A 26,497-nucleotide genomic window follows, 5' to 3' on the forward strand; every position below is an offset into this window, starting at 1 on the left:
CTGAGATCAAACTTATACCATAAATGTGTAAGAATTATTTTTAAGTCGTCAAAAGTATGTCTAATAAATACCAATAAAGTTATTATTAATTTCACTACAAATTTATCTTTCTTTAAAGAAAAAATCAATGAAAAAAATGTTATTTTTTACTGAGACTCAACGTTTTTTTTTTCATTACTTTCAAGATCAAGTTTTCTTTTCCTTGTCATGAAGATCTTATTTTTTTCTAGCCTTGCTTGATGAGAGATATTAATAGAAACACTGGATAGTTGACTTACAGGGTCAGATATAGGCTGAATTGGCAATACACTACAAGCTGGCCCTGATGATAGACTTGACATCAATGATTGATTAAAAGCTGGGGCATGAACAATAGCAGAAACTGGATCAATAACAGCAGTAATAGGTTCTGGACGATCTGTTACATATGAAGCCAAAAACTCATTATCAGAAAATACGTTAGGATTAAAGGGTTCAATTCCTGCCACAGCAAATCCTGCAGAAATGTTAGACAAAGTAAAAGCTTGTGCATAAGCTTTCCTTACAACTGCAGCTATATCATATATGGTTATCGGTCTTGGATTAGATACAACCCAATCATCACAGGCTGTATTGTAATAACGTTTCAAAGGCCTATAAACTGACCGATCTCATGGCTGCAGCTTGTGACTACAATGTGGTGGAAAGGACAGCATAGTTATGCCTTTTTTTTTAGCTAAATCTAAACACACAATTGAAACATGGCTCTCATGGTTGTCAAGAAGTAAAAGCACTGGATTAGCTGGTGAACATTTCATATTTTGGATAAAATGTTTCATCCACTCGAAAAACATTGCACAATTCATCCAGCCAGATGGGTTTGCAACCCCAACACATCCAGGTGGACCACCATTTAACATACTTCCTTTGAAATGAACTCTTGGAAAAATAATTTTCGATTTTCGTAAAGATAACTCATTCCTACGTAACATAAATCCACGAAGCCACTGTTTCCCAGCAATTTGTAAACTTTTCCAGGATTTAGGAATGCGTTTAGAAAGAGTCATTGCAAATTCATAGGCAAGTTTTCGTGTTGTTTTGGTTGACAATCCATAGTGAAGTTTTGAAGCCCTTAAAAGATCTTCTTTGTTGGTAAAGATTTGCATGGTAATGAAGTTAGGTTTGCAGACTGTACTTGGATTTAATTGACATTTCCTTACATATCTCTTAAGTGTCATTAAATTGATTCCCCTCTCTTTAGATACACGATAAACTGTACCACCATTAAGAACTGCATTAACAGCTGCTCGCATTTCATTTTCATTAACTTTACCTCTAGGTGGTCTATCGGTTTTTCTCTTTTTATGATACACCATATTTAACTGTAAAAAAATGAAAAATATTTATATAGTTTTGCTATATTCCTAAATTTTAAAAGAACATTTATAAAGATTTTTAATTATTAGAATCTACTTTATTAACAAACAAACACACACACACACACACAAATATATATATATATATATATATATATATATATATATATATATATATATATATATATATGAATATATATATATATATATATATATATATATATATATATATATATATATATATATATATATATATATATATATATATATATATATATATATATGAATACAATTATATTATATAAAAGTATTAGGAGGCCAAAAAAATCACAAAATAGTATAAAATCTACTTTTAAGGCTACAATTTGGAAAAAAAAAATTTATTTAAAAACAATATGACATATTGTACATGTTACTTTATTGGTTAAACATTTTGTGTGTGTGTGTTTATGCACCTCTGATCATAGGATCAAAGGTGCATAAACGCATTAGGATCAAGGGTGCTAACCCGCTCAATTTTTACTAAAATTCTTTTTTTGTCATATTAGATGCTTCCATAGCTTACCAAAAGCAACCATACAAGAGGTGAATAGTTTAGTTACAAAATGACATAAGCAAAATTTTTCAACTCAAAATAATATTAAAGATGTGGGGTTCCTTGTAAAAGTAAAAAAATTACTTTTTATCGTCAAAATCAAACTCTTTAGAAATAAATTTAATAGTGGTCTACTCTCTAACCAAAACACAATTAATTTTGAAGATGCGATATTTATAACACGCTGGTTATCAGCCCTCTTTAATAAGTCATGTAAGTAAGGAGATAAGGCTATAGGATCAAAGGTGCTTACGGATCAAGGGTGCAAGTTCTCCCCTACTTTTACATGTAAAAGGAAGTCACGTGAAAAAGCTATTTTACTTTTACATTTAAAAGTTAATTACTTTTGAAAATTACATTACATAACATAAAAGTTCCTCAAACTGTAATTTACATTTACCTATAAAAGTAACTAATTAAAAAAAAATTATATTATAAAGTAACTTGCATATGAAAGTAAATTACATAAAAGTTATATGCTACTAAATGTAAATTAAATTTACAAATAAAATAATATTTTTTAAGTAGGAATTTTTTATTTTAAAAGTAATAACAAATCTTTATTAAAAATAAATTACATCAGAGCCGTAACCAGCTTTTTTTGGTCTTTGAGATAGCTAACTTCCAGACATGGAGCAAACTCCAAACATTTATATGTTTATACTTATGTCAAATAAGGATGCTATGCATAAAATTGCGATGATTGGAGGCTGGGAACAAAAAAGCCCCAAGTTTTGTGCCCCCCCCCTGCCTTAAATGTGAGAGCAACAAGTTGATGAAATATTTTTTGTACTGTTTTTTACTAGACTAATATTAATCGATAAATTTTAAATTTCATAGTAAAATATTTTGGCTTTCAAAAATTATGACCATATAAAGTTTAAACCCCCCTCAATTTGAGGGGGTTATACATTTTATATGGTCAATATTTTTGAACGCTGAAAGATAATACTATCAAACTTAAAATTTATCGATGAATATAAGTCTAGTTGAGAACAGTACAAAAAATATTTCATCAACTTGTTGCTCTCACGTTTGGGGCAGGAGGGGGCACAAAATTTAGGGCTTTTTATGTTCCCAGCCTCCAATCATCGCAAATTTTTGCAAAACATCCTTATTTGACATAAATATAAATATATAAATGTTTGGCGTTTGCTCCATGTCTGGAAGTTAACTTACTCATCTCAAAAGACCGAAAAAAGCTGGTTCTGGCTCTGTACATAAAAACAAATTTAAATTAGATAAGCTTACATTTTATATAAATTGTAAAGTAAATTAAAAGTAACTTATATAAAGTAAGCAAATAAATTTACTTATATTTTAAGATAACTTTGACATGATCTTGTATAAATGAAATGAAAAAAAGAAAAACTTTAAAGCACTAACATTTAGTTTGCCGCAACATTCGATTTGCGCGGTTTTAGGTATTTCTTCCCTGTAAAGTTTGAAAATATCAATAATAGGTTTCCACACATGATTAAAACCCTCTCTAGTTCCGGTCCATGATAGTTTTAACTATTATAACCCTTCTCTGAATCAAACTGTCTCAAAAATGTACACTATCTGGCCAACCATTCGAAAGGTCTGGAATTTAAACAAAGCTAAAATACCCATGGGTGACTCAGAAAGGGTAGTTTATTAGAAAAGAAAATAATTGGCGTAGTTGTTAGTCTTTTTTTACAATTTTTTTGCGTAAATGCATTTGTTATTTAAAAACTAAGGAAATTTTAAACTTGTCCTGAATTATGGGAGCTATAATACCATGGCCTTAAGATTAAAAAGCCCCGATCTTTATTAAGAGGACTCATTATTTTTGTAAAGATTTTTCGCCACTTTGATACAAAAAAAGTCCACCTGCTTAAGAATATCTTTTGGCTCTAAAAGTCTTATATCTTTATCTAAGTGTAGTATCAGTGGCCTAGCTACTGCAAGGCCAGTATAAGCAAAACTTACGGTCCCACAAGCAACTAAACCAAGAACCGCAAGGTTCAGAAGCACTAAGATATATTTGAAGAGTTTTTTTGTTTGTTTTTTTAAGAAAAGTTATCGCTCCAGAGAAACAGTAATTGGGCACCTTGGCCACGTATACACTTTGCTTGGCCGTTGTGATACCTATATCCCGAGCTGTAGCGTAAAAACGATTTATAAGTAGATAAAGAAATAAAAATTGTGGTGATTAGAGCCTGTATACAAAAATGCCCTTAAACATTTACCATCCCTACTACAAATGTGAGGGCAACAAATTAGTAATTTCTATTGTTTTTGTTTTCTTACACTAAGTTTACATCCTCGCCAAATGAAGTGGTTGTTTCAATCTTTTTCTAAACATTCTTATGTGATAAGGAAGAACACACTTAAGTTTGGTACTTTAGTATGTTTTTGTTTATACCACAACATTGCACAATTTTAAAGAAAATTTAATATGAAATCTTATAAAAACCATTTTGACCAAAGTTATTGCGTTTACATAATTATATTAATAATACATCTCATAATTTACGAGCGCAAATTTTGAGATGTAATATTGATGTAATTATTAAAGACATCATTGTGTTATTGGTTATTTGGTTATCCATAAAGTCTTTAAATGAGTTTAACGTGGTTTTTAACAACACGTTAAAAGGTTTTTAGAAAACCTCATTTGTACGTAACTATATAATAATATTATTAGTTAAAGAAGAGGCTATTGATTAATTAATTGTAATTGGTTTGTTGATAAAAGGTACCGTTGCATGTACAAATTGTAAAACTTTTTTACATTTTCCTAAACATTCTAATGTGATATAAACAAGAACATACTTGAGTTTGGCACTTAACTATGTTTTATTTACCAAAAGTATATTTATTAACCAAAATCATTGGTTTTTCAGAATCATAATATTACATCTCAGAGTTAACGCATGTAGACATCATTATATTATTGGTGACCATAAAGTCTTTAAATGAGTTTAATATGGTTTTTAACAACACATTTAAAGACTTCATTTGTACGTAGATATTAATAATATTATTAGTTAAAGATGCTGTTGATTAAGTAACTTTAATAGGTTTGGTAATAAAGAATACGCCGCATTTTCAAATTATGAAACTTTTTTACATCGCTTTTAATGTGGTATAATACCACGCAATACTTGTATTTAAATCATTTAAAGTTAAATCATGTATTTTGTTTAATTTATATTTTCATGGATAAAATTTTTTTAAACCATTTTATTTATATGTTAAAAAAAATAAAAAATTCAAAATTTCTGTTATTTATGCAATATTTCTTCTGTTTTAGTATGTTATTTTAGAAAAAGGTTCACCTTTTTCTAAAATAACATACTAAGACAGGAGAATTTGGTACTTCAGATACATATATTTTAATTTTTGAAATATATTTTCAAAAAATACAAAACTATAATTGTCAACTTAAATAAGGTTGTTAAACTCAAACTTCAGAAAAACAAATGATCATCAATTTTTAATGACAAGTTTTTAATGTCTTTATTATGTACGGATATTTAGAGGCTTGACAATAGGACTATTTTTGTCTACTTCTTTTCCCCGCCTTTCGTATATTTTACAGAAGAAAATTAATAATTTGTAACGGCAAATTAAGAAAAATAAAAAGTTATAAAAATTAAAAATCCATCACTGTATTAAAGAATGTCTTTATATAATAATAAAAAAAAAAACCAATGACGAAATTATATTTTTAAAAAAAATTAATTTGATAATTATCGAATCCCATTTAAATCCCCTAAATAGTTGGGGAGATAGCTCAAAATTTATATGTTTATCGTTTTGAACATTAAGAGATTATTGCATGACATTAGAGACTTGTTAATGAACTTAAATTTAGTTTAAAATGTTAAAAAAATGTATTTATAAATCTTATAAACTCATCATTCTCACACCAGTGGTATAAATGGGAAGTCAACATTCTTAAGGGTTTATTTTTAGCAGACTCCAATTATCGCAATACTTTTGAAAAGCTTTACATAAACATGAATATATAAATGTTTGGAGTTTACTTCATGTCGTTACATAAAGTTAAGTTTTCAAACAAAAACAAAAAGCTTGCTACGGGCCTGATTTTAAATTTGTGATTGGAATCTGGTTGTTTAAATATTGTGATTTGCACTTTTGTTATTTTTTTTACTTTAAATTTTTTGAAAATTTAAAATAAAAAAAGTAACAAAAATTTACTGAAAAAAAAAGAAATTGATGTTATTTCATCTGTATGATAAAACAACATCAAGACAATCTTCTCTTCACAATCGACCATATAATTTTAAACTTGAAAGTGTGCTTTTTGAACCATCCAACTAAATACGCTATATTAAATAAATTAAAATAAGCGGTTTTTGCGGTTATAAAAAGTTATAAATTTTTGTTTAAGTTAAATACTTTTACATTTATACTTTTTTAACTTTAATTTTTTTTTCAAATTAATCTTGATGTTATTTACATCAGTTGTTTGAAAGTTTTTTTTTGAAAGACTGTCTGGTTTAATGTTCTTGCTTTGGAAATGGCTCTACATTTTGCAATTTTATTCTAAGTTTTGTATTTTGGCTTCCTTTATTCAGCGTGGTTGTTAAAAACCAATCTAACCAAAAAAAGTTATCTCTGGAAATGACCAACTCGAATAATTGTTAGATAATAGAATAATAAAGGAATACTTGTTTTCTGGAATGGACTAATTGAATTCAGTTCATTCCAGACAACAGTTTTATGAATAGCTATTAATAAATAAACAAAAAAAACTAATTTTATTTTCTGAGTGGCTGTTTCGACCAGAGCTGACCATTGCCGTACCGAATGGAAGTGAGGGGGTATCCCCTACCCCAAAGCTATTATATATGCATTTAGTTAGCAAGTTTTGAAGTATTGTTGGCAAATATCAAATATCGAGGACCCTTTTTTTTGTGTGCGTGTGTGTCTCTAGTTGGCAAAAAACACATAGGACCCCCTCCTCAATCAGAGACCTCTTCGGGACGGCTCTGACAACAACCACGCTGAATAAGAGAAGCGAAAAGCAGCAGCATAACTACAAATACGCCCGGCTCATTTACGGTAAATTTTTATCAAGGCCACTAACTTATTTCCTCCCGAAAAAAAAATTAATACTGAAACAAATAAATCAAAAAAATGTTTTCAAAGCTTTTTTGCAAAAAATCTTTCTTTCTAAAAAGTTATAAACCCCAACTTTAAAGAAAAATAAAATATTAGAGAAAAAAAGTAAGGGTACGACCTCCTTGCCCAGGAAACAAATTTAACATGCACGTTCATTGGGACTACACAAATGCTTTCAAGATAAAGTAAAATCAAAGTAAAGCCGGAATGATAAAGTAAAACTAAAAAAAAAAAAGATTCAAAAAAGTGGAGTTCTCTCCCGTGCTCTGAAAACAATTTTAACTTGTACTTTTGTTAAGTTTACACAAATGCTGGAAGGTTTACACATGCATGAATTACCCATAGCTTAGAAATTATGCCCCCTTTCCCCATCTTCCCCCGACAAACTTTCATTATGGCCATTAACCTAATCTGCTAAACAAACAAAAAGAAATAAAAAATTAGTGATAATTTAGCAGCCCCTATTAGTACTCATGCAACAGGGAGCCCGTCTCTATACTACTAGTATGGGCTATATTTGCCCCTAATTATAATAGAAATACCCTTTACGATATACGTGAAAAAAAAACAATAGATTTGAATACGCTACCTATCTCAAAATTTATGTTAAATCAACATGAAATGACTGTTCTTTGAGAAAGTAAATAATATAACTTACTTTTTACTTACTTACCAAGTAAAGTATAAAATTTCAAAGAAAAAAATAGTTTTTTTCAAATTGCTTTTGTGTACGCTATTTTTCTAATTACTTACTTTTTACTTACGTAATTTTACACGTAATTTTACACGTAATTTTACGCGTAATCTTACACGTAATTTTACACGTAATTTTACAAGTAATTTTACACGTAAAAGTAATTTGTTGTTACGATGAAGTTTTGTTTTACTTTGTAAAGTAATAATGAAGCAAAAAAGCAACAAATTTGTTAGAATATTTTCACTTTACTCTTTAAATTAAGCTGAAATGCGCAATAAATTTGTTAGATAGATTTTTTCTTCAAGAATATCAAACAGCAAATATGTTAGACATAAATTTATGTCAAAATATGTCCGTAGAATATATGTCTGACATATTTTATGTCAGCAGAAAACAATTCAGACATAAAATTATGTCAAAATGTGTTCATAGAAAATATGTCTGACATATTTTATGTCAGCAGAAAATAATTCAAACATAAAATTATGTCAAAATATGTCGATAGAAAATATGTCTGACATATTTTATGTCAGCAGAAAATAATTCAGACATAAAATTATGTCAAAATATGTCGATAGAAAATATGTCTGACATATTTTATGTCAGCAGAAAATAATTCAGACATAAAATTATGTCAAAATATGTCGATAGAAAATATGTCTGACATATTTTATGTCAGCAGAAAATAATTCAGACATAAAATTATGTCAAAATAAGTCCATAGAAAATATGTCTGACATATTTTATGTCAGCAGAAAATAATTCAGGCATAAAATTATGTCAAAATATGTCGACAGAAAATGTCTGACATATTTTATGTCAGCAGAAAATAATTCAGACATAAAATTATGTCAAAATATGTCCATAGAAAATATGTCTGACATATTTTATGTCAGCAGAAAATAATTCAGGCATAAAATTATGTCAAAATATGTCGACAGAAAATGTCTGACATATTTTATGTCAGCAGAAAATAATTCAGACATAAAATTATGTCAAATTATGTCCATAGAAAATATGTCTGACATATTTTATGTCAGCAGAAAATAATTCAGGCATAAAATTATGTCAAAATATGTCGACAGAAAATGTCTGACATATTTTATGTCAGCAGAAAATAATTCAGACATAAAATTATGTCAAAATATGTCGATAGAAAATATGTGGGACATATTTTATGTCAGCAGAAAATAAATCTCAGACATATTTGACAGATAACAACCCTGTTTACGACTATGTTTGCGCTTTAAATTATCACGTTTCAGATTTCACATAACGGGTGATGTGGAAATTATCGGACAAATCCTAATTTCATTATTTGAGCATAATAATTAGTTTTTGTAGTTTTATGCGTAGGCATAAACGTTCTATAAAATATAAACTTTATTATTTGAAACACAATTATTTAAAATGTGGTTAAATGCAGCTGAACGAGAATTTTTTCGAAAGCGATTAAAAATGTTTTTTGTAAATAAACCTAATATAAAAAAAAAAAAAAATCGTAAATCATTTTGAAAAGGAAGGGTTTGCTCGAAGTACAATATATGATAACCTAAAAAGACTTGAAACTGTTCAATCGTTTTCTGATAGAAAGCACCCTGGTCGTCCGCCATCCTGGATTAGAGAAAAGAAAGCCGAATTAACGAGACTTGTCAACAATCGAAAAGAGGTCAGTCAGAGAAAAATAGGTATTAAATTCAGTGTAAATCAATCGACAATTGGTCGTCAGTTAAAAAAAATGAATATTAAATATAGAAAACGTGAAAACCCTGTAAACACACGACGTCTTAAAGACGTCTAAAAAACGTCTTTTAGACGTCTAGACGTCTAAAAGACGTTTTTTAGACGTCTTTAAGACGTCGTGTGTTTACTGGGAAGACTCCAAAATACACTTTTGAACAACAAATAAAGGCAAAGAAAAGAAGCAGGAAACTAGTTAACCAACTCTATAACACAAAATCGCTTCTAGTCATCGATGACGAAAAATACTTTTGTTTTGCAGGGGACAACATGCCTAGAAATTCTGGATACTACACAAACAACAAAAAGACATGCCCAGAAAGTGTTCGTTTTATAGGAAAAGAGAAATTTCCAAAAAAATTATTAATGTGGATAGCCATATCTGACCGTGGTATGTCCGAGCCATTGTTTCGCACTTACAAGGCTGTAGCGATCAATTCATCAATCTATATTAATGAATGCTTAGAAAAACGACTTCTTCCATTTATTCACAAGTATCATGGAGACTTTAACTATTTATTTTGGCCAGATTTAGCAAGTTCTCATTATTCTAAAGATTCTCTAAATTGGATGGACCAATATATCTATTACGTTGATAAGGAATCCAATCCCCCAAATGTGCCTCAAGCACTACCAATTGAAAATATTTTGGGGACATTTGGCACAGAAGGTTTACGAGGGAGATTGGCAAGCTTCAACAGAGCAAGTTTTGATTGATCGCATTAAACTAAAACTACATGAAATTGATTTAAACTTTTTACATTCGCATATGAAAGGCGTCAGAGCGAAATTGAGATCAATTGCAGATGGTGGTGTTTTTCATATAAAAAATAATATATTTTTATCAAAAGATAAATGCTTTATTTAAAAAATTATAATAGTAGTTTGTTTTTTTATTTATAAATAAGTTATTGACGATTTTATTTTGTCCGATAACTTCCGCATCACCCGTTATAAGTGCAATTCCACTGTTACTTTTGGGACATTTTGATTTTTCTAATTTCACATTTTTAGATCTATATTTTTTATTTTAACGTATTAGATTTTAATATAGTTATGAATCATCCCAAAATCATTTATTTGTTTTTCTATTTATTGAAATTTCGTTCAATTATTATAAGTTTAGTAATTATAGTTGATTATATGCTGTGTTTCTAACGGGATGCAAAAAAACATTGCATTAAACCTTTGCATTAAACCATTAATGTATTGAGTCGGATATTTCAAGCCAAATATTTAACCTACATAAATTGGGTTCTTAAATTAAATTAAGTAGTTATTATTCTGCATAAAATTATTCAAAAATTGTTTTAGCTATTTATTTATATATCTTAAATCAAATTAGTTATCGTTACTTACGGGGACAATTTTACGCTTTTATCAAAATGTGGTTTAGCTACCATATGCACAGAAAGTATGACGCATGACATTAATTTGGAATTTAAAACAAAAAAAAAACACAAATAACATTATTGATCAAAATTTTAAATTAGAAAGTATATGGCAACCAAATGATTACTTTGAATTTCTTTATTCATTTTATCGAAATAACTCGCTTGAACGTGGAATTGCCCATAAAGACAAAAATATGAGTGGAATAAAAAAATATCTTCGAGTTTCAGAATTTTCTATACATGTATATATATATATATATATATATATATATATATATATATATATATATATATATATATATATATATATATATATATATATATATATATATATATATATATATGTATATTGTCATAACTTAAAATGTTTATTTTTTAGATTTTGAACATTTTACACGTTGTATTTCAATGGCCTCACGAACCTTTCTTGTGTAATTGTTTGAAATAACAGAAAGCGTTTTAGGGTTCTCTCTGTTTATTTTACCATTACAATGTTGTGAATGTTCTACTATTCCATATGTTTCCCAGTTGGCTTTTGTAACATTATTTTCATGTTCTTGAATTCGTGTGGAAATCTTTTTTCTTTTTTCACCAATACAACATGCAACACATGTGCAATTAAGTTGGTACACTCCTAAATGACTATTCAGAGGCAGTTTAGACTTGTTTTGACAAAATATATTGATCAAGGGATTACCAAAACGGAAGACTGTTTTAACACCAACTTTACGAAACTCTCTTCTAAGTACAAGTGGGACCCTTGGTAAAATAACAAGGTTTTTGGTATCAATTTTTCGAGAACAAGACAGATTTATGGTGTATTTATAATTTTTAGCAATATCTGAATACTGTTTATAGTAATATCCATTTTCAGTAAAAATCTTAATAAGAAAATTAATTTTATCATTCATCTTCCCATAAAAAATAACACTTACTAATACAGAGATCATTTAGTTTATGAAAGTCTACTAAAGATAAATTAGTTCGCTGTATTAGATCATCTCTGTCATTGTTTAGCATATCAATAATTGACACAAGTTTTAATAGCTATTACAAAAAAGTTATTATTCCACATGCAATATCTTTACCTGAAACTAAAAAAGTCTTTATAGGTTGAATGTTAGGTATTATTGCCCCTTTATAAACGTTTTTATTTTTTTTTTGAGTTTCCAATTTGTTTATAAAGGTCATTCCTTTTGAAAAAAAAAGATTTTTTATCCCGCCCACCTCAAGCATTTGCTTAAGGTATAATTTTGAGCATTTGCGCATAATTACAAGTGGACTTTAATGGTATTGTGGTTTATCCTCCGCCAGCTAATCGCTTGTGGAGACCACATTACCAAGGCCCGCAAGGACAAGTTCTGCTCCCGAAAGAGTGTCATTACCTGCTCTACGGACCAAGTGTAAAGTGAGTTTTGGGAAGAACGAAGGTATATTAGAGAGAAAGATAGAAGAAGTTGTGATAGAAAGATAGCATAGAGAAAGCGGAAAGGAATTGAACACAATGTCAGAAGGTGCAATAGTACTGTTATTTGAACCAACAAAGACTTAAAGAATTCATATGAACTTTTCCTCAACTTCCTTTGTCCTACAAGCGGACTTTAATGGTATTGTGGTTTATCCTCCGCCAGCTAATTGCTCAAAGGAGCGTCATTATCTGCTCTAAGAACCAGGAGTAAAGTGAGTTTGGGAAGAACGAAGGTAAATTAGAATGAAATATCGAAGAAGTCGTGTTAGAAAGATAGCATAAAGAAAGCGGACAGGAATTGCACACGATGTTAGAAGGTGCAATAGTGCTTTTCATTTTTAAAATCAGCTAAGATTGCTGAAATATTCACTGAAAAACTAAAAAGTAGAAAATATAACAAAAACATTTGCTAAAAAATATAATCTTTTTTTTTACTAAAAAGTAGATAATAAACTTTTTAATTTAAATTTAATAGTTCAGTAAACGATAGATTGACAGGTATATTTCTATATAAACCTTGTGCAGACCTGTCAATCTTTAGTTTACTAAACTATTAAATTTAAATAAAAAACTTTATTTTCTACTTTTTAGTACAAAAAAGATTATATTAATTTAGCAAATGTTTTTGCTATATTTTGTTTTCTACTTTTTATTTGGTACCTCAAGTAAAAAAAACTTTCCTTTTATCCTTTGTATAAGAAAACTCATTTTAATTGTTTATTTAAATTAGAAAAAGATATAGTTACTAAATTGATAAATGCTTTTCATTGTAGACTATTATATATAGTTACTAAATTTATAAATGTGTTTTATTGCAATTTAATATTTAAGTATATATTTCGGTAAACAGTTATTTAATTGAGAATTCAACTTTCGAACAAAATAACTTCAAAGAAACATTCGAATATTTTTATTACGTTGACAACAAAAATCTTTCAAAGAAACAAATGGCGGAAACTTTAAAATCTAAAAATAGTTTTCATTAACATAAATTTAGATTGTGTAAATCAAAAACGAAAGTTTTAATTTTTCATTACAAATTTATATATCTACAAAATTGCATAAAAATAAATACATTAAAACGTTAAACAAAAAAATTTCAATATAACTTTACAATTTTTTGAAGTTTTAAAACCTCAGAAAAATATTTAAAATAAAATAATTTAATCAATAAAATCTAACAAAAGTTAATCTAGTTTTTATTTATATTAATTATAATTATATATTTCATGATCAATGTAATGAACATTATAATTAATGTTAATTAAACAATAAACTTAAGAAAAAACTCAAACATCCATTTTGAAAAAAAATAATATCAACGTTATTATTATTAATATTATTAAATAAAAACTATAAATATTTATAATATAAAATTATGACTAACACCGATAATAATAATAATAAAAATAGTAATAATAAATATATTATAATAATTATAATTGTTTATTATTAATATATTTTAAGACAAATTAATTATTTCATCCTTTAATAATAAAAATTTATTAAACGTTTAAATATTATTAAAATTAATTCGTATATTTCAAAACATATTTAATTAAAATAATATATTAAATATTTCATTAATTAATTTATAATTATTGTTTATATTTTATTTAAGATATTAAACATTTTTTTCCTGTTATAAAGTTTTTTAACTCATCGAGGTTATCAAAATCTTTTCCACGGTAGTTGATCCACAACTCCTTTACATTCGAACAACGAATCCATTCACAAATCTCTTCAATGAAATCGATGTCGTCGTGAAGGTCAAGATTTAATTCTTCACAAAGATTAATCCACGGAAGAAAATTTTCTTCAAAATCTTTTTTCGTTATTAAATAACGTGAGATGTCTATCCACAACTCTTCAATCTTATCTTTCGGTTTCCATCCTTCAAATTTAATTGGACACCAAAAGCAGACATGGCGAACATTTGTTGAACATTGAATTATAAGATTTTTTTCTTCATCACTTAAAATATTTTTATCAACATGTAACTTCGATAACTTTCTTCCAGATTTAATGTAATGATTTACGAAATAATTTTCACAAGAAGTTTTGTAAGAAGTTTTTCCATCGTGAATCGAAATCCACCACTCTAGTTCATCGACGATAAATTTTATTTCATCAGTAAATGATGATTGACTTTCATAAAAACATTCAATGAATAAATTAACGTAATAAGTTTCAGGATAAAGTGAATAATGGTTTTTATTTTCACTTTGACGAGATAATTTAAGTAAACGATCTAAAGAAAAAATAAATATTATATTAAAATGAAAAAATAAATAATAATATAAATAATGATCGAAATTATAAAACATAATATACATTAAAATAATCTAGATATTAATACATATATTTATATTAAATTATAATTAACTAAAAAATTATATACAATATATTATTATTAAATACATTACATAATAAAATTATATACATTAATATAAACATTTGGATCATAAATAAAAAAAAATTAAACTATACACATTATTATTATATTTTACATTAATATTAAATTAGGATCGTGTATAAAAAAAAAATAAAATGATGAAACTTTCAATATAATAATTCTTTATTAAAAATTATAAAAAAACTTTCATTAGTTTGAACATAATTTTATCACATTTTTATAACAAAATAATTTCATTTTATCATAAATCTAACATACTATAAATAATAAGACAAAATCATATTTATAATATTAATGAAAATAAATTTAAAAATTAATTTATGTTCAATCACATAATGTAATAAGACAACAAAGAACAACAACAAGAAAACAAATGTTATTTAAACACAGATTTGGAGTGAAATGAATGATTTTATAAATCGAATTTGTAATTTTAAATTTAGAACTTCAAAAATCTCCTTCGTCAATCATTTAAATTAAGTTGTGTGAATAAATTATACAAAACTCAAAGAGTGAGAGTTTAAATATTTGTTTATTCGAATTCGACGTTGATTGGAAACTTTAAAAAAAAAGCGCTTTAACAGTATATACTTTATATTTTTTTTTAACTATAACAGTATATACTTTATAATTATTGATAAATTTTATAACAAAAACACTTGATATAATATCCATACAATCGCATATAATATCCATAATAATCGCAATAAACAATAATTTTATCATTAAAGCATAGCTACAAAGCTATGGTTACCAGGTATCCGATTTTTACGTAGAAGAGCAAAGTGCCAAAGCAAAGTGCTGATTTTTACGTAAAAGTGCCAAACCTATTTTTATTTTGTTCCTAAAGGCGCTCCAAGAAGCCTATACGGTCTTACCACTATTAAAATCAAGATTTTCACGATGCTACCCTACGTACAAACATTTATATGTTCTATAGTTGCTATAAAACATAAATGATTTTAGAAATAAAAAAGCAACAAACTTAGATAAGATAAAAATCGATAAATTAATCAATCAAATTTAAAATTTCTTTTGTAAAAATATTTTTAAAACAAATATTACAAACATAAGTTTTATCAGTGAAAAAAATAAGCTATTTCACGACACTTACCATTTTATAAATATATTTATAAAATGGTATTTTTATGAACTTTAAATATTTAATATTAATTTGTATTCTTAAGCCAAAGTAATTAAGGCTCTCGGCGTATTTAAACATCTGTTGTAAGCAAAAAAAAATTTAATGAACTTTCTAGAATAATGAAAGAATTTAGATTGTACCAACTGTTAAATTAACAGTTGGTACATGTTCATTTAAATGGACAGTTCATACCAATAAAAAAATAATAGCATAAAAGAAAAAAGAAAGTCAATCAAAGATGAAAAGAAAGTCAGTGAAAAATACAGTCTGTTGAAAATACAATTAACACCCGAGTTATGTTGAAAATTATGTTTTATTTCGGTTTATATATATTATTTTTATAATCGATATATAATATAAACTTTATAATAATTAATTTTAATTTTTTTGAATTAATGAATTTCCAAAAAAAGTGAAAAACTTCAGCTTATTCTTTTTAATATATTAAGAAGAATAAGCTGAAGTTGTTTACTTTTTTTTGCACTTTTCTCTTGTTATTTTATAAAAAAAAAAAAATTTACTTTATATAAAATTTATTTTTGTTTAAATTTGGCTTCAAAACAAAACTTTTTAAAATAAAAACAAATAATTAAATATATAATGAAATATACTCACGAAGTTTAAGAAGTTTTGTAACCAATGTCAATTAATAAACAATGATAACAAAATGACATTTTAAAACTCGATCATCGAACTTTAAAAATCTTTTGACAAATTCGAACAAAACAAAGGAAATTTGTATTGCTAATAGATATCGTTGTATATTGTAACTACCGCAACCGGTAAAAAAACATTTGTGATATTTCAGGATCAAATTTTTTGATCACATTTTATAAAATGACTGTAAATCACCTTTGAAGTTTGAAAATATGTAGATTAATAATTTAGACATTTTCATTGGAGAACATAAACTAATAATTTTAAAGATTTTCTATGAAATAAAATAATATAAAAACGATAAGAATTAAAAAAAAAACTTTCTTTGACAACATTATCGTCATTTTAAAGTCACTAAGAGATAAGCGAAATAAACATTATTTTAAAAGAAAATAAATTCGCACGACTTTTTTACATTGATCAGATCCAAGATTAAAGTTTGTGTTTTTATATTGCCATTTTAACAAAATTAAATGCAATTCGCACATGACCTGTGTGAGATTTTACAAAAAAGGAATTGCCAATTACTAGGTTAAAAAAATAGGGAAAACACACGGAAAAAAGATTTTATAGAAAATACTTTGTATATGTGACTGCTTAAGACTGGTTTTTTAGGACACATTATAATTGGTTAAAGCAAATTTTAAATTTAAGGATAATTTAAATTTATTGTTTTATGTTTGCCTAAAGTAAATATTTAAAACAACTTTGGGCGATACTAATTCGTTGATTGAACTTTTTTCGGACGCAGTTTGTCGTTTATTATAATGAAATTCCCAAAATAAGAAAAATAAAAAATGTTAATACTAGCCGTTTATACTTTTAAAAATAATTATTAAACCTCAAATGTTTTAAAATTTTACAAAATTTTAAAACATTTCATTCTAATACATTTTACCTTTTTTTGTTCTCTCAGCTTAAATTAACATGTTTTTTTGTGATATTGGGTCAAATCATTATATATCAACCAATTTGATGAAAACTTTGTGAGTCACCATCTCTGATTTTTCTGATCCTTACATATTGTTATGTGCATTATGTAGATACTTTATATTTGAAACTTGAGACTTCCAAGTAAAACGGTTCAGAAATTAAAGATTTAGAAACATGACATGGTGGCACCCCTCGATTTAAAAATAGTCAAAACAAACTACTTTAGAGCTGTATAACTTTTTTCTCACTTTCAACAAGTGTCTCATTTTTTCTAGAACTATTTTCTGGATAGTTCTCTTTTTAAAAAAATGGTTTTTATTAACCTGTATTTAATTAGTAAAAAAATTATGACCTCCTCAACTTTAGAAAAATTCTTAAATATGTTAAAATATGCCAAAATAAAACTAACTGTAGCATTTTATTATTCATCCACAAGTCTTTATAGATAAGTTTTCTGATTAGGTACTACTGTCTGCAATAAGTGGGCAAAATATAGGTAGCTTGTAGCACTTTAGAATTCAAATATATCGAAAAGCAAAACATCCATTCGCCAAAAAAGTCAAATTTTCTAACACTTTGTTTTGATTGAAGATTAACAAAGAATAAGACCATTAGACCTAACTATCTGAAAATGCAAACATTATAAACTTGTCAAATTCACACTAAAAATGCATTTTTAAATAACTCTTTTTTTCATTTGTCAGTGGTTGAATGCGTTACTAGAAACCAGAGCCCCTCTAATCTGCCTGCTGGCCTATTTGAAGAGTGCAACTAATATTAGGCCATTTCTTAATAAAAAGAAAGATATGGTTGGCTGCCCTCTCATTGATCTGGTCTTTGTAGAAGATAGGGGCACAAATAAAGGGGGCAGTAACTTTTTAGAGACCTTCATTATGGTTCAAATGAAAGTCTCTAAATTAATTTAGATATTTAGATACTTAATATCTAAATATCTAAATTAATTTTAAATTGAAATTGTTATTTCTTTAAATTCTATTTTATTATAGGTAATCAGTGGTCTGTATGCGGTATGGACCACATTTTAAAACAACTTTTTAAAAAACTAATTTGCTGAAACAACTTTTTAAAAAACTAATTTGTTGAAAAAAACTTAAGCGTATATTTATTATGTTATAAGTAAAGTTAAAAGTAATTAACTTAATTAAGTTAATTAAATGTCATTAATGTTATAACATAACGATTGTGGTTTCTCCTTTAATAACTTTATAACTTTGTTTTGTTGAGAAGAAGACAAATCAACCAAATAATTTAAATTTTTTACAGATAAACATTGTTTTACTTGGTTTCTTTATTTTACTTTTTCTGAATCTAAATTTGAATTTGAAATAAATCTGAATTTAAACTTATTTTGTAATTGACGGTGATTGATTGTGCTTAAATAGGTATTTAAAAATTTTTTTTCAATAAATTTCTTCAGTTTTCATAATGGTTTGTCATTATTATAAAAAAAAACCCATCTGCCTCATATACTTTAAAAGATATTAATTCTAATTTTGCCCACTTATTGCAGACAATATTAGCTAATCAGAAAACTTATCTGTAAAGACTTGTGGGTGAATAGTAAAATGCTACAGTAAGGGGGGCCACTATGTCATGTTTCTAAGGCTATATTTTCTCAACCATTGTACTTGGAAGTCTGAAATTTCGAATTTAACCTAACTACATAATGCACATAACAATATGTAAAAATCAGGAAAATCAAAGATGGTGACTCGCAGGACATTGGTTAAAATATAATAATTTGACCCTATAATTTATCATCTATGACTCAAAATTATTCGATGAGTAAAAAAAAACATGTCTTTCTAACGCCACCAACTATTTATTTATTTATCAAACTATTTTTAAAAGTAATAATTATACATAACTCATAAATAAAACTAAAACAGTAGAGAATTAACAAAAAAATTTCACTGCTTTAAAAATATAAATTAAAATTTATAAAAAATATATAATGTTAAAAAAATAAATTTATATGTATACTGATAACATATTATATATTGTTATAGCAAGTATTAATCTATATATTTACTGTATAAATTTCTTAATTCAGTTTGTTTGCTTTTTATCAGATATTTTTGCAGATATTCGGTCAGAAAAGAACTTGTATGGCTACCAATTTGCAGGGGAGGATCCAGCATTTTTTGGTCTTTGAGATTGCGATGATTGGAGCTTGGGAAAAAATATCAAAATTTTTGCCCCACACCCCTGCCGCAAACGTGAGAGCTCACAGGCAAAATCATTGCAGTTTTTTTGCAAAGCATCCTAATTTGACATAAGTATAAACATATAAACGTTTGGAGTTTGCTCCATGTCTGGAAGTTAGCTATCTTAAAGACCAAAAAATGCTGGATCCACCCCTGCCAACTTGTTGGCAGAGGCAGATCAAGCATTTTTTGGAAGAAGAAGATTAGAGAAGAAGATGTTCGGAAACTTAAAAATATATTGTTTCAGTCATGCAATAGGATAAAACATGATAATATTATTCTTGTTTACACCAAAACAGGGAAAACTAAAAATACTTAAACAACAAATGAAAAAAGTAGAAAAATTGCTACACAATACTACATCAACCAAAACCATTCAAAAATTTGTGTTTGTAAGAAATTTTTCTGACAAATAATATTTCCTATTCAGGGAAAATGATTTAATGGTGTGTTACCTTGCCAATATTTATCAGGTGAATTACCTAAAAAAACTTGTGATGGAAACAGACGAGGAACAAAAAACAATGTTAAACAAAGCCATAAGAAGTTTCACTTCAAGTCTTTGAGTTGCAGAAAGTCATTATGCTCGCAAGAAATGTTCAAGAAAACTTTATCTTCAAACATGTTTAAAAAGTATTAACAAGTTGTACAATACCTTCTAAAAGTCACTTTTGATTGATCTTTTTATTTCTTATAAGAAACATTTTCTATTTTTTATAAGAAACATTTTTTATTTCTTATAAGAAACATTTTTTATTTCTTATGAGAAACATTTCGTATACAAAATATTTTACAGAATATTTGTTGGTGAATTTAATTTTTTTCATTTCATTTGAACCGCCTGCTTCTGATACTTGCACATTTGGCAATGAATAAAAATTGCAGTTGTATCGGAAAAGCTGATTATTTAATTGAGCTGAAAATTCACAAGAGTTAGGATACAAGAAGCACTTTACTTAAGGCAACTTAGCTTGTATAATTTTGGCCTGTATGATTTGAATAGCAAATTAAACTCTTACACCTGGTTAGAAATCCAATCAGGTAGAGGATCAAATGATGTTGCCAGTGCAGTGTTTCATTTTCTAACAATACTTATGCCAAAATCATTGCATTTCACTAATAATTTTGACACACTTCGTTTAGTTAGTAATGGAGGTAGAGGTCAAAATAAAAACAATATTGTGTTAACAATGACATGATTTTGGCTGTTTAATTCATCAAATCATATGAAGAAAGTTTTTCCAGTGATAAAATATAATTTTTTACCATGTGATAGATTATTTGACTGGATTGAAAAGATCTGAAAGCAAACAATGAAATACTAGAGCCCAGTGGTTTTGTGCAATTTTTTAAGTCATTGTAATACTATAAAACAGACTTAACTTAAAATAGTTTGTAAAAGACTGGAAAATGTCATCCATTTTGTCATAAACCTTTTGTTGGATTTTTACAATTTAAATGATTTATATTTAAGTAAAAAGTTAACAAACATAGAAAATAAAGGAAAGAAACATGCGTTCAATCCAATAAATATAATGGAAAATCGTTTTATTAGTTAAGCAAAGCTCAAAGATATACATCATTTACTAACTGGAATGGAATTCCATTTACTAAATGGAAAACATATATATAATATATAAACATGGCCCAGGAGTTTTTACATCTCTCTGTCTGATATGGGCTTTACCCTTCTTGCCAACTTAATACAAAATTGCCATCCTAAAAACTTAATACAAAAATGCCATCCTAAAAACTCTTTTTTCTAGCATTTTTGTCACATAATTTTTTTTTTTGCTGCCCCCAAACAACTCGCCACCTGCAAAACAGTTGCTGAACCTACCCTATTTAAATTAAACATTTTATTATTAAAATAGTCACTAGTCAAGATTACCTCAAAAAATTGTTTTTTAATTCAGTTAGAAAAATAAATTTCTAATCAAAACCAGATAAAAAAAATTGACAAACAAAACCAGATAAAACGTTTTTAATTTTTCAATTAAAATAAAATAAAAAATAGCATGATTTTTAAATTTTTGTCTGAAACATTCCTTCTACTATATCTTCTGATTTTTATCAGTTTAACCAATTGAAAAACTTTTTTATTAATATATCGGAATTAAAAAGAAGTGAATTATCAGGTTTTGCAAATACACTCCTCAAAGGTTCTTAGTTGTTTACTGCAACAACAAAAAAAGTTGTCAAATAAATAACTTTAGTTTTTATCGTAAATTAACATAAAAAATGTCAACTTATAGTGTACATTATAACAAATGTTCTTAGTTGTTTACCGAAACAACAAAAAAGTAGGTTGTCAACCATTGTCTTGTTAAGATTTTTATGCACTGATTTAGATGTTCTATGGTAACAAAGAGTACGATAGTTTATTATCATTTAGTTTGTTAATTAAAAATGGAATCTCATTATGTAAAATTATCATCCAAATGAAATTATTTATCATTAACATACAATTTTAAAAGAAGCATGAACTACACAAAATAATATACTTTTTTTAAAGAATGTATGATGTTTTATCGAAAACATCATTTAGCAACTGATTTAAACAAATCCTAACCAAACATTACCTTGCTGAAAAAAATAACACTAACATAATTGTGTCTCTTATGTTTATTATATATATTTATAAACAAATATCAATTTTTATCAAAACATTTTCATCATAATTTATAAGTAGATTTCATCAAAATAAATTTTGATACTCAAAAGATACAGCTATATAAATTTTAGAACAGATTTCATAAAAATTTTACATTTTTTTAAAAAAAAATGCGTCTTTAAATTTGTTTACAAAAGTTTCTTATATGCATACCTAAAATAAAAAAAATTAAAAAAAAAGAAACCTAAAATAAATAACTTTAGGGTCATTCCATATCAAATGGCTCCAGGATAGCACCTTAGATTTGCTTCAAACTTCAACTTCCCACATATTTTATAAAAAAAACAACAACAACAAACAAAACATAATCCATAAAATTTGAACTTGATCTGCCTAAAAGTTATGAATGGATGAATAATATTTTATAACCAAAACTTGAATATCTGAAATTTACAGTAGAATTTGTTGATTTTTGACAAACCATAACTTTATAAATAAAAGAGGTTATCGCTTGAAATTTTGTATAGTTATAGTATTTTACCCAAATAATCCATTTTGGGTGATAATCTTTTTTATTTACAAGATAAAGTCAAAAATCTATATTGAGTTCTAGAAACTTAAATTTCTTGGAAATATAAATTTCTTAGTTAATATTGATTCAAATATAACTTTTGACAGGTTGGTTAATCAAGCTAAAAATTGCAGGATTTATTTTATTACAAAATCTGCGATAGTTGAAATTTAAAACCATTCTGAGCAGATTTCATATGGAATGACTTTTTATCCAAAAACATCTAAAAGAGCTGGTGATTTTAAAATTATTATTTATTCTTATCTTATGTCATCATACAAAAAACAAAAATGGTTAAAAAAAAAACCCAAAGTAAAAATAACTTTATCTAAAAACACCTAAAGGAGTCAATGTGATGTGATTTTAAAATCAATCTAACCAGTAAAGAACATGGAAATTGAGTAATATTTTATGCAATAAAAAGTGATGCAATCATTATTATTATAACAGCAATTATTATATACTCATTATTAATCGAAAGGATAAATAAGTTATTTTGCTATGTACAAAGTCACAGAATAATTGTTATAAAAAACTTTTTCATGTTAGCTTTCAAACTTAGTTTTTTCCTATTTTCTATGTCTATTTTCTTTATTTCAAAATACTCACTCATAGCTTAGACAATTGCACTGGTGGGCTCCAAAAACTCTATTCAATATCATCAATTTTAAATTATCTATTTATTAAACTAAATTCAATCAATCAGACTTTACTTTTTTACTGGAAATTTTATTTAATAAGGTTTTAGTTATATTAATTATGGTTATTCATTCCATGTATCTAAATGCCCCAATAGCATACAAGAGCACACACACACTAAGGCGTAATGATAGAAATTAAAAAAATAAATTAGGGCCGTAATGACAAGTTTTTTTTTTTTGAAGTAGGGGGAGAGAGGGGTTCTCATATTGGGTAAGTTGATCCATTAGCCACGGCACTGGATTAACTTACCCAATATGAGAAAACAATTATGTGAGATGGATAGAGTTGTGTTACTAATGATCTGATTATTGCTTACAGTGCATATGATGGATTAAAGTCTAAACTTTATGCATGACTGATTGTGCATTAAATAAAAAAACAACTAAGTATTGTAACATACTTTTTGTAATGTCATTAAAGATCTTAAGGAAACCCACAATGAAATATTCACTGTGGTAACAAATAATGAAAAAAAGATAAAAAAAAAGAAGAGATTTTTACATAGAAATTTATACAAATCTTTTATTATATGGGTGTTTTGAACATTATTTAAATCTTTTAGAAAAGGAAGTAACCCACACAGATGCCATTAAACATGTGGTTGAAGTGCAGAAGTATTTTCACAATACATCTCAACCACAACCACAGTAAATAATATTTTGTATTTGTGAATTATTAACTGCAAGTATAATAAATATATAAAAGTTTAAGATTAACTATTAAAAAACAAGAAGCACGCATGCACATACAAAAGAAGCACGCATACTACATAGTTAATAGACATGTTTTAACTATTCAAATAAAAATCTGGAAACTTATATATTGTATTAAGTTGGTTTTACATAGTATATTAGCACTAAAACTTGAAGCATATGGCTTTACATCTGTCATTGAAGTGGATAATTTCTTTTTTAACTGATAAGAAGCAAAGAGTTGTACTTGGAGAAAGTGTATCATCATGTATGGACATAGTAAGCGGTGTACCACAAGGTTCTGTGCTTGGTCCAATTGCATTTTTAATATACATCAATGATCTTTCAAGTCAACTTACAAACCAACTGTTATGTATGCAGATGATTTTAAAGTAATAGCTGAAGTTAATAATGAAACGGATGCACAGGCGTATTAATTTTAAATGACTTAAAATAGGAACCACAAATTAAAATTGCATCATCTATTGCAAAATATAAATTTGGTATAATGTGTAAATCATTTTAGTATAAAGATAGTAAATTAATAAAATTGCTGTATTGTAGTCAAATACGCCCACATTTAGGATTTGTAATACAGGTATGGAGTCCTTTTATTGAAAAAGATATAAACATATTAGAAAAAAATCAAAAACATGTAATGAAATCTGTACCTGAGCTATATCATCTATTATACAATGAAAGACTAGAAAATATTGAAATTGACATCTTTAAAATAATGAAGAATACAAGGAGATCTCATACAAATGTACAACTGGTTTAATCTTATTAGCAAATTTAATAGTAGTAGTGTCCCTTTGAGCATGTTTGACACGAAACCCTTGGCAGCCATTGCAACCGAGGTAATGGCGAGAAAGAGTTGCAGCACTTAGTTTTATAAGAAAATGTGAACAAACATTTTAAACTTCAAGAGAATTTTGTATTTGAAAATATTGCATATTTTCAAATCAAAATACTCTTGAAGTTTTATAGAGATTTTATACAAAGATATATAACGATATTATAATCTTTAACAAACAAAAATTTTTTTAAAAAAGCTGAAAATTCTGAAAATATCATAAAATGGGGGGAAGTTTGTTGCATATGTGTCATGATTGAGATACTTATGTCATTTTAGTTTTACATTACACGTTTTCTACAACTAAGTTGAGTTTGTGCAAGGAAAATAAGTATATAACATATATAAAATCTATAGAACTATAAAGTTGTCTTGTTTTGCTTTTTAAGTAACAAAAATTAAAAAGTAAGCTGATGATTTTAACTTGCCATGCGGGGACCTTACTTTTTTGAAACAGTAATGAGGGTTTAAAAAATATGTTTTTTATCAAGAACATAATTGAAAATTTGAATTTTATATTTACAATACACCATTTTATTTAAATCAAAATTTTTAAAAATAATAAAAAATCAACTCGGATAATTTTAACTGATAATGCACGAGACACTGCAAATGAAATATCCTTCAATCTTCTATTATCATTGTCATAAATAATATAATTTTTGAATATACTTTTATTTATAAATAGTATGCGCTTTTTAATATTTTAATCTTTTTTTAAAGTTTCTAAAATTTAATTTTTTAATATTTTAATGAAGCATGTTTTGTAAGTAACGTATTAAAATTGTATCTTGACAGGCTGTTAATTATATAAAAGCTAAAGATGACCATGTTTTAAAAGCTAGCAAGTTGCTTTTTATTTTTTATTGGTTTTAAATAATTTTATGTTGGATATTCAATCATATTTTATATGAATCTAACTACTTACAATGTTATCTTCTGATGGTGATAGTTAGATTTTATAAAGTTAAATTTACCTATAAAGAATCTTTTGAATTTATTTCTTAAAAAATTTACATATGTTTTTTTTTAGTTTCTAATTCAACATTTTGTGCAAAATGTTTAAAATGGAATAACAATGTAGGGAAGTAGGGGTATCTAATAAGTACTTTTAATGAAAAATTTTTTTTACAGTGTATGCACTTTATGATGTGTCTTTATCTGTTTATGAAAATATTAATGTTTTTAATTAAAAGGATCCTATTTCTAATAAAAATAAACATTTTACTATATGCTTTTTTTAATTTATTTTTTTGTTTATACAATTTTACCTTCATTATTTTGTTGCTACGATTACCTCATCTTTATTATCTTTTT

General features: G+C 26.5%; 1 protein-coding gene across 3 annotated transcripts in view; it reads right to left on the minus strand.

Moving 5' to 3' along the window:
- Positions 1-13,844: 13,844 nt before the first annotated feature.
- LOC136076771 (NACHT, LRR and PYD domains-containing protein 3-like) overlaps positions 13,845-26,497 on the minus strand; it is a 61,964-nt gene continuing 49,311 nt past the window's right edge. For all 3 annotated transcript variants that reach the window (XM_065790218.1, XM_065790220.1, XM_065790219.1), the window contains one exon: positions 13,845-14,618. In XM_065790218.1, coding sequence (XP_065646290.1) covers positions 13,984-14,618 — 635 coding nt within the window. In that variant the 3' untranslated portion in view covers positions 13,845-13,983. The remainder of the gene's footprint in view (positions 14,619-26,497) is intronic.

This window comes from Hydra vulgaris, chromosome 02 (assembly GCF_038396675.1).
Source record: "Hydra vulgaris chromosome 02, alternate assembly HydraT2T_AEP".
Lineage (NCBI taxonomy): Eukaryota > Metazoa > Cnidaria > Hydrozoa > Anthoathecata > Hydridae > Hydra > Hydra vulgaris.